The 10,456-nt window shown below is 36.4% G+C and overlaps 2 protein-coding genes and 1 pseudogene across 2 annotated transcripts in view; 2 read left to right on the forward strand and 1 right to left on the reverse strand.

Moving 5' to 3' along the window:
* The window catches only part of LOC107731409 (hemoglobin subunit beta-like), a 6,434-nt pseudogene extending 5,423 nt beyond the window's left edge, over positions 1–1,011 (forward strand).
* A 5,542-nt stretch (positions 1,012–6,553) lies between these two features.
* LOC107731410 (hemoglobin subunit alpha-like) lies at positions 6,554–7,522 on the forward strand. The gene is made up of 4 exons (XM_016542472.1): positions 6,554–6,648; positions 6,746–6,824; positions 7,186–7,281; positions 7,394–7,522. The coding sequence occupies exons 1-4, from the start codon at positions 6,554–6,556 to the stop codon at positions 7,520–7,522; spliced, it is 399 nt and encodes a 132-aa protein (XP_016397958.1).
* A 1,583-nt stretch (positions 7,523–9,105) lies between these two features.
* Positions 9,106–10,456, reverse strand: part of LOC107731382 (aquaporin-8-like) — a 1,701-nt gene continuing 350 nt past the window's right edge. The window contains exons 2-5 of the mRNA XM_016542437.1: positions 9,948–10,074; positions 9,638–9,852; positions 9,387–9,521; positions 9,106–9,296 (exon numbers count right to left, since the gene is read on the reverse strand). Of these exons, the coding sequence (XP_016397923.1) occupies positions 9,254–9,296; positions 9,387–9,521; positions 9,638–9,852; positions 9,948–10,074 (520 nt within the window). The 3' untranslated portion in view covers positions 9,106–9,253. The remainder of the gene's footprint in view (positions 9,297–9,386; positions 9,522–9,637; positions 9,853–9,947; positions 10,075–10,456) is intronic.

The following is a 10,456-nucleotide window of genomic DNA, read 5'->3' on the forward strand; positions in this document are numbered from 1 at the left end:
TTTTTTTCTTTCTACATGTTATCTTAAGGGTTTTTCCCATTTCTTTTCATTTTAGTTTTAGTATAACATAATACAATTCATATTTTTACTTTTTTTTTTTATAATTTAAAGAAGAAACCAATCTGATGTATAGTTGACATTTGAGGCTTAATAGCTACTATAGAAAAGCACTCAAAGTTTTTCAGTTAGAGTGTTTTCAGCTTGTTTATTTTCATATAAAAATACGGCATGCAGTTGCATCAAACAATGGTATAAACATCATTCAATGTAAATTGTGATAATCGGAATTAATAATCGCAATTACCATTTCAAGGGAATAATCGACAATTATGATTTTTGTCATAATCGTGCAGCCCTAGTGCCCATGTTATTATGCTCATCATTATCATAGGCTAATTCATGCAAGTTTATAAAAACACAAAACAGACATATTTATTTTTATTTTATTCACTTTTTGTATGTTGTATATTATGCTGTATTGTAGGACCTTGGTTGTGTATCCCTGGACTCAGCGGTACTTCACAAGTTTTGGAAACCTGTACAATGCAGAGGCAATCCTGAGCAATTCAAAGGTGGCAGCCCACGGAGTTGTTGTGCTCCACGGGCTTGACAGAGCCATGAAGAACATGGATGATATCAAGAACACCTATGCTAAACTGAGCGTGCTGCACTCCGCGAAACTGCACGTGGATCCTGACAACTTTAGGGTATGCAAACACAGCAACATATCAAACTCATACAGATGCAGTCAGACACTATTTAAAAGCTACCAGTGACTCACCTGTTGCGCGACCGTCTTCTGCTTTTTCCGTACAGCTGCTGGCCGACTGCCTGACCATCGTGATTGCGGCGACTATAGGTAGCCTACCTCTTTCATAGCTGATGTGCAGGCTGCCTGGCAGAAGCTCCTCGCTGTTGTCGTCTCTGCCCTTGCAGACAGTATCATTAAGACCTCTAACATATGGGGGAAAACATTGTATGTTTTGGTCTCTTACTCAATAAAGAGGAATTGACACGCACCTGAGCCATGTGTTTAAACTGATCATAGTGTATCATTAAACGGATAGTTCACCCAAAACTGAAAACTATCATCATTCTGTCAAATATTCCAGAATATGTATCAAAAAGTAATACATATACATAAATAACACAAGACATTTAAAAAAAAAGTTTAAAGAAGATTTGGCAGCTGGTTAAATATTTGTGATAGTGCAACATTTATGATATTTAAAAGAAGCTGCTGTCTTCTTCAAATGTTTTCTTAATGTCTTGTGTGAACTCAGCAGCAATTCGTGGATAATTAAGAAATGCTTTAGTACATAAATATATTGTCTGAATTACCGGTAAATAGACTTATCTGAATAAATGAAGATGTATCTGGTGGTCAGTAGGATGACATTAAATCACCTCTAAAATATTTAGAGGGCTTACACTTTCTGCAAAACAATAAACAAACAGACAAATAAATAGCGTTGAGAATTTTTATTTAAACAGTAGCCTGTGATACAAACACCATTATACTATGAATATAAATTAACATTTTTAAATGATTGAGTAGGCCAAGTCTATGATTTTAAATGCCATATTTGATGTCCTTGTCAGACGGGCTAATCAAAACACAAGACTTAGCCTATATTTTAAGGACATGACTGATAATATAAACACGTAGACTGTGTTTTCCCATTGCAAATCACGCGTTTAATGTCATCCTCATGCTTTATATGATGGAGACTTAACTAGCACCCAGATTGCTTGTAAATGTTAGGTCCTATGTGATACAGTGTGGAGTAAATTTGATTTCTATCTGAAATATTAATATTATTTGCTTCACTGTACTAAAGAGTGTTCTTTAGACTGTCTCTGAGCTGAGGTTGAAAATTCAGCATTGTGAGCTGAAACCGCCTCGGAGACGTCTGACGTGGGTGGCATAGAGCAATAGATGCCTGAGACACAGAATACAAAACCGGAGTGGGGAAATCTCAGAGCAAATACATTCTTAAAAATAAAGGTGCTTCAAAAGGTTCTTCAAGCTATGCCATAGAAGAACCATTTTTGGTTCCACAAAGAACTATTCAGTCAAAGGTTCTTTAAAGAGCCATCTCTTTCTTACCTTTTTATAATCTGAAGATTCTTTCACCACAAAGAACCCTTTGTGAAACAGAAAGGTTCTTCTATGGCATCGTGAAGCACCTTTATTTTTAAGAGTGTAGAGCAAACAAATAAATAACAAACATGTTAATCCCGTGTATCGTCTAATGCAAAGTGTAGGGTATATGGCTATGGCTATAAATGAATGACAGGATTGCCACAGGGGCTTGATTAATCATCATGGGTTCCCTGTTGGTGGAATAATAATCCACACTGAAACTGTTTAGCCTTGAAATTTGAATCAAAGGAACTTTTTATTCAATGAGATAAATTAGACACATGACTGAAACTAAAGACTGAGAAATGTTTGAAGAATTTAATAAGTTCAATAGATCAATATTGATTATCCTGAGATTTTTGAACTTATTATTTTTTGAAATATATAAATAAATAGATGCCAGAATTGTCATATTATAAATAATAAGATATTAACTGCACGTGTTTAAATATACAGTGTATCTGAAGACGTCTAGAATTTATATCCCATATCCCTGGGAGACCGCATGAAAAGTTGATCCATTGCAGAGATGAGATTCTATGATTTTGGTTCATGTTGACTAAAATAGAGCTTGTGCATTGTGTTGAATGAGAACGAGATTGAGTGACCAAGTCTGGGCTGGATTTGGCATATTGATATACAGTATATGGTCCCCACTCAGCTCACAATCTGCTGAAGCAGACAAAAGTTATGAAGCTCTGGCCAGAGGGGAGTGTGAAAGTGTGTGGTGGTGTTGTATGGAATGAAAGATAATGTTTGAAGAGACACTAAGACAAATAAATCATTCCATCAAAACAGCTGTTTTTAAAATGTATCAAGTGGGCCCAACAGGGCAAAATACGCCCAATAAAATAATGGCCATGGATGAATTGGATTAAGTATGCTGGTCAGTATCAAGGTTATTATTGTGGCAAAAATATAACAAGGCCACATTTGTGCAGCACTTAACATGGGAAGGCAAAGCAAGCAAGTTTGCTTTGTCCACCCCAAACCTAATTTTCTGTTTTAACATTTCAGCATGATGGACTTCATTGGACTGATTTTGTATTGTGTTGTGTCAAAAGTATCAGATATGGTCTTGTTATTGCTAACATGAACAAAGTGGGTTGAGAGTTTTACAGGTAAAAAGGGCTGTATAACAGAGTGAAGTGTGCTGTAGAAATTATCTGGTGATAATAGGTCCCAGTTTGTAAAGCAAGGAGAAAACAAAGTTGAATTGTCTAAATTTGAAATTCATTATGCCTATTGATGGCAATGAAAATATGGGAGACCAAAAAGAAGCCAGGACAGCTTTCATCCCACATGTACTTTTCACAGGTTACACCAGAAGGACAATGGGGCCAGACAAGCCGATGAGTTATATGTTGGTGACTAACAAAAACACTTAAGGTCTCCATTCACAGGTGACAGCAGCTCTATCAATGCCAGGGTGTTGATTCACTCCATCAATAAGGACCAGCAAATGTGCTGCTGTGATCTTAGGAAAAGATCTGCAATGATCAGCAAAATGGTTGGTGATTGTAACCTGCATTCAAGTTTCTCAACTTAAACTACACCAACCAGTTTCATCAACCCCACACTTCAAGAAAGTGAGGGATCAAGGGCATGCTAGTAACGACCCTCCCTTTCCAACGAGGGAAAGCCCACTGCAACGGCTCGCAAAGAGTCACGAAGGTGGGACATCCATGAGGCTAGTGAGAAGATCAACACACCATAACGAAAATGAACTAATGGTTTAAGCTTAGCAGAAGTATCCATTTGTGTGATGGGTTTTGATGATTTCATTAGATTTACTCAACCTAGGGCTGAGTGTTGATATAGATTTCAAGATTTGAAATGCTCTGGTAAATGTAAATTTAATAGAGGAAAATTACTTAATGCTGTAGACTATAGGGACTCTTCTTAGATACATTTATGTAAAAGTAATACAATATGGGGACTGTTTTAAGCACACAGAATAACATAAGTGGACTTTGAACGATTACGTAATTGTGGCATCCATAATTGTAATCGCGATTAGAAATTCGATTCATTGTGCAGCCCTAATGGGCACTATAGGCCTACCTCTGCAAAGCTTTGGGGCCAGCGTCCTCATAATTCAGATTGCTGAAAATGTCCTGGATTTAGGTCGCTCCTGGCATCCCCAATACAAGAGTGCTCATTTGATTGGCTGGAACTTCTCGTGGGCAGGACGCTGTAGGGATTTTGCACGTTTGCATCGCTCTTGAAGTTAGACAATGTTTTAATGCAAGTGGTAAAACACTTGTAGCATAACATACACCCCCTTTTTATGAAAAGAAAAAAAACGTATGACGCTTAAAAGGAGAATCAGCATAGTATGGCAATGATAATGGCTTTGCAGGTTAAACCGTAAACGTATAGGATTGTAGAGTCAATCTTTATTTAATTGTTTAAATCCTTGGGGAAATGTGACTTTTAAAGACTATCAATTATTGTTGTGATCTCAGCTCCTCGTTATCTCATGCAAAACGACTCTGCCTTATCTCTACTCACAGACTCTCCTCTTACGTAATCTCAAAATGAACTGCCTGTGTGTAAAAAAATAAAAAAATAAAAAAATCCAGTCTCATCAAATACAAAATTAAAAGGGTGTGGCCACTTTATCGATTCACCAGGCACGCACTATTTCAGAGCCAATAAATGAAATAAATGATTTATAAATCAATTCAAAATAATAATATTAAAAAATCTGAATAATCAAGAACTGTGCCCTCAGTTCCTCTTTTGGTCGTTTTTTTTTTCTTCTTCTCCACAATATATGCCCTGTAACAAAACAAATGTACATGTTTATTAAAAATAATAATAATAATATATTGTGAAATAATAATATATTAAAAAGCAATAATAGTAGTACAAAGTACAAATATACATAATATATAATAATAAAAATAATTATCATTTTTATTTAGTAATAATAATAATAATCAATATTATTATCATTATTATTTTTCTAACATTTATTGGCATAGATCAGCAGGTATGGGCTAGTACGCAGTTCTGCAAGAATGAAAGGTGATAAACATCGTATGAAGAGTAAAACCAGCGCGTAGAGACGTGCATGAGCATAATGGACCGTTTGTATTACATACTAACAACTAAATTAAACTAAATTAGCACTTAAAATAAACTGCATTTGGCCGTTTATTTATTTATGTATTTGTTTTGTAATAAATTAATTAAAAGAGCGCAAAATAATTTTGGGTGCAGGAAGCACACATGAGCATAAAGGGTCATAGCTACTAAGATCTAAACTAACTAACGTACTAACTTAAAGGGTTAGTTCACCCCAAAATGAAAATTCTGTCATTAATTACTCACCCTCGTGTTGTTCCAAACCCGTAAGACCTTCGTTCATCTTCGGAACACGAATTAAGATATTTTTGATGAAATGTGAGAGCTCTCAGACCCTGCATAGACAGCAACGCAACTGAAATGTTCCCAGACAGAAACGTAACAAGACATCGGTAAAACTGTCCATGTGACATCAGTGGCTCAACTTCAGTTTTGCGAAGCTACGAGAATACTTTTTGAGCGCAAAGAAAACAAAAATAACATAATTTATTTAACAATTCTTCTCCCCCGAGTTAAGTCTTCCGCCGTTTTGGAGAGTACCCAAGAGCGTAATTGACGTAATAAGCATTGTTTACGTTCGGAGGAGAAAGCGCGCGCATGAACGTAATCTGCATAATTAGCGTTGTAACGCTTAGGGGAAAGCGTGCCTACGTGTTGTGATACTCTAAAATGGCGGAAGACGTTACTCGGGGGAGAAGAATTGTTGAATATATTATGTTATTTTTGTTTTCCTTGCGCTCAAAAAGTATTCTCGTAGCTTGCAAAACTGAAGTTGAGCCACTGATGTCACATGGACAAGATGAACGGAGGTCTTACGGGTTTGCAACGACATGAGAGTGAGTAATTAATGACAGAATTTTCATTTTTGGGTGAACTATCCCTTATGAATAAATTATTAGTGAAATCATGTTGTGGGGGTACTTGAACTGAAGATGCGGACTTGGATTGATTAGGATCTGCCCATATCTGTTTATGTCTTGTGACTCAAGTGTGCACGCATGTATCATCTAGTGATGGGAAGTTCGGATCATTTTACCGACTCGGACCTTTGAGTCTCGTTCAGCAAAATGAACGAATCTTTTTTCGAGTCATTTCGTTCATTTTAACAAATATCATCACGTTCTCCCTAAAACAAAAAAAAATGGGCATCACGTCAATTTTCAGTGTTAACTGGCAGGAGTTCAATCTGACACGCAATTAGGCTGTATCTTGGGTGTGCCCACTCAACTACAAGCGTTTAAAAAGAGGACCAACGTTTAGGTGGGTAAGTCATTTGACCCTAGCACGACTGCTCATTTCAGACATCGATTCAAAATGAGCCTCTCTGCTAATGACAAAGCAACTGTGAAGGCCCTCTGGGCTAAGATCTCCCCAAAGGCTGAGGATATCGGCAATGAGGCGTTGTCCAGGTAAGTCAAACCAGTTTTTTTTTTCTATAGAATGTCTAATGCATATTTTGCAGATCTAACGCTCTGAATAAATCGGCTTTTCACCACCATTTTGCAGAATGCTCTATGTCTACCCTCAGACCAAGACCTACTTCTCTCACTGGAGCGACCTGAGCCCCGGTGTAGCAGTCGATTCTGTTCCCCTCTGGAATTTGTGTTCCCCCTCGGGTTGCCAGGTCTGTGTAATAAACCCGACCAAATAGTTAATCAAACATTGCCCCAAAGTAGCCCAATTCCGCGGAATAAATACTGTGGATTTGGCAACACTGCAGCATGCAAATACACCAAACACAACTGGATGTACGGAAAGCAAAAATAGACAAATGTGTTGCTACACTGCAGCATAGTAAAATGATTCTCACACTCCAGTTAATGTTCTGTGATTTTTTTATTCTTCTTGCAATTGTTCCTTTGTTTATGTCCGAGTTTTTGAAGTTTAATTTTGCCTATGCAAATTAGTGTAATCTGTCCGTGCTGACGTCCAAACTCAGGGCATAGGCTATTACTGTTTCCATTATCAACAATACATTTGAATTAATATTATATTTGATTAATCTGTTTTTTCAGCTGAGAGTTGATCCTGTTAACTTCAGGGTAAATATACTGCTGTGTGTCTGACGATATTTATTAATAATTTAGCCATACTTTCATAGATCTCATTATGAAGTTGTCTTTAAAATGGTGTCTATTAATCTTCATTTAACAGATCCTGTCCCACAACATTCTTGTGGTGTTGGCCATGCTCTTCCCTGATGACTTCACACCTGAAGCCCACCTGGCCATGGACAAGTTCCTTGTAAGATTGGCCCTGGCTTTGTCTGACAAATATCGTTAACCAGTTTGATATGTGTTAAGCAGTTTGAATGTTGTTTTGTCGATTTGGTCAGCAACATGTCAATAATAAACCAACAAACCTGGAGACAATTATCCTGTGCATTGTTTTTCCCTGACGCAGAGCAAAATCAAAATTCATTTGCAATACAAGCAAATCTAAAACACGAATCTATATAAATATGGGATCATATGAATTTCGTTAGAATTGTGAAACACTAAACTCACCAAACTTACAGCAGACAGGGCTGTGAATTAAAGTTAAGCCTGTTGCTTGTATAAACCATTAAATAAATCATTTTGGCACATCAGGATATGTTCAAGCTACGATACCCTTATCCATTGTTTCTTTAAGCTCATAAAAAATATTTGTGTACTTTTTTGTACAAAGTAGATGGGCAAGGTTTATTTAGAGACTATAAGTAGGATTTTGCAATTAGATTTAATATATAAAAATTACATACTTTTACTTTATAATATATATATTATTTATAATATATATTCAAATATATAATATATATATAAGATGCATAAAAGCATTAAAATATAGTCCGCAATTCGAAGAAAAAACCCCCCATCATCTAGTATGAATGAGGTCAACTGCATGAGATGCTCCAGAAGCTTTGACTCACATGAGTCTTGGATAGGGCATTTACGGTCATTCAAAGCTGATATCTTGATTGTCTGAAGAGAGAGAAAAAAAACCCAACTCTTTATCAAGGAGCCGCATGCACAAACACCAGACGGGCAGACGGGCATTATAGGCTACAAACTATTTCACAGGGAGATATTAACAATATTTTGTCTCGAAAAATCACATACAAATAGTGTAACATTTTACTGAAATAATTAAATATCCACTGAGCCCTTGTGACAACTTAACTCTTTATTTTAAGAAACAATTCTCACTATTAACTAGCATACATATTACTAGCATATTAGCTGTATTTACATACAAAACACATATCAATGCCTTATTCTGCATGACCATTTTAGACCGCTTAATCCTTCCCTATACCTAAACTTAACAACTACCTTACTAACTATTGATAAGCAGCAAATTAGGAGTTTACTGAGGCAAAAGTTGTAGTTAATAATGAGAACCTTAAAATAAAGTGTGACTATATTGCAGGGGTGCCCAGTCCTGTTCCTGGAGATCTACCTTCCTGCAAAGTTCAAACACAACTGAACCAACTCATTAAGATCTTCAGGAGCACTTCATACATACTTTGTTTGATCAGGACTGGAATTGAACTCTACAGGTAGGTAGATCTCTGGGAACGGGATAGGGTGCCCCTGATATAGTGGACAGTGGACTTCATTTGTTTGGTGTCTGCCAAAAAATCTTGCATTTAGATATTTGTTTGATTTTGTTTACACTTTTTTCTTTGTTCTATAATGTAATACTGCACTACACTACACTACACTACACTATGCTATAAATTGCAATACTAACACAGAGATAATATAAGAATATGAAATAGAGTGAATTGTAGACTACACCCTGAGACAAAACATGCTCTTTTATGTAAAACATTCTCAAAAGACAATTTACTGACATATACTGGAAAAAAAGATAAAGGGTTGGTAATTTTTTATAAAACTCAAATACACTAATTCACAGTTTTAAATGCAATATGTGCTGTTAGGTTAGACATATGAAATATTCAGACTGTTTAAAAGTAAGGATGGCATCATGAATTGAGAGGTTTTGACACGCTGAGGTGCTCCAATATCATTTCAGTATAACTCGTATCTTCTCATCTCCAAGCAGAAGTCTGTTAAAATAATAAAGTAACAGTCTGCTGTAAAAATGATTACTTAGACCTCAACAATGAACGGCAGATTTGATATCAAGGCAAACTGACCTCACAAGAGCAGCCGCCACCAGACCTCCCCCTATAGGACCGACCCAGTAAACCCAATGATAAGTCCAGTAGTTAGCCATCAATGCAGGTCCAAAAGCTCTTGCAGGATTCAAACAGGTGCCAGAAACGTCTCCTCTATTAAATAAAATAACATATTTCAGACAGACAAACATTTTAACAAAGCAGACATGTTACGTAAACATACGTAAAACTGAAGACGTAGGTTAAGATTTATTTTGTTCCAGACTCACCCTGCCAGAATATTGACGATAACAGTGCAGCCCACCATGAAGGGCACCAGGGGACTTTTGCTCTTTCCATTGACAGCTCCCAGCAGCACTACCATAGTTACTAGACACGTCATGGCCATTTCAGCAAACACAACTTTCCCCAGCTGCTCATCAGATTTAAGAATAGTAAAGGCCGCTCCGGTAGCATTCATGTAGTTCTCGCGTGATGTCATAACCTTCAAAATATATCTGTCTGTTGAGTAGTGTTTGGGGTTGTGGGAAGTAACAATGTTATATTCTGTATGTGTAATAAGTGCATTCTTGTTCACACCTTTGACATTGCAGCTCCCAGCACACCTCCGATAAGCTGACTGATAAGGTAGGGAATAACCATCGCCAGCTGAATTCCACCACATAACCAGATAGCAATGGTGAATGGAGGGTTAAAATGTGATCCGCTGCAGAGAGAGAGAGAGAAAAAACATTCAGGTGAAACATAAATGGATGTTTATGAAACGGATGCAGAAAATCACTTTTGGCACTCAAAAATCAGTTAGCAAACCCAAAATTTGCTTCCCTGACAATTCTTGACAATCTTAGAATAGTTTTGAATATAATACGACTGAATATAAATGTACTGTAAAGCATCGGCTAAATAACAATCAATTAAAGCGAATACGTCTTTTGATTATTACACAGTAAATAAATGTAATATACTGTATATAAATACAAAAATATCTGGTACATAAATAATTAAAACATTTTTTAAAAAGCTAAGCAATACATACAATATATATATATATATATATATATATACAAAATGTTGTGTGTGGTATGATT

This window comes from Sinocyclocheilus rhinocerous, unplaced genomic scaffold (genome assembly GCF_001515625.1).
Source record: "Sinocyclocheilus rhinocerous isolate Xijiao unplaced genomic scaffold, SAMN03320098_v1.1 scaffold1390, whole genome shotgun sequence".
NCBI lineage: Eukaryota > Metazoa > Chordata > Actinopteri > Cypriniformes > Cyprinidae > Sinocyclocheilus > Sinocyclocheilus rhinocerous.

Bases quoted from the DNA above. Each gene is read 5' to 3' on its own strand.
- LOC107731410 (XM_016542472.1), top strand. From the start codon at position 6,554: ATGAGCCTCTCTGCTAATGACAAAGCAACTGTGAAGGCCCTCTGGGCT. The intron at 6,649-6,745 runs GTAAGTCAAACC...ACCATTTTGCAG, and splicing joins GGCAATGAGGCGTTGTCCAG to AATGCTCTATGTCTACCCTC. The intron at 6,825-7,185 runs GTTCCCCTCTGG...CTCAGGGCATAG, and splicing joins CCGGTGTAGCAGTCGATTCT to GCTATTACTGTTTCCATTAT.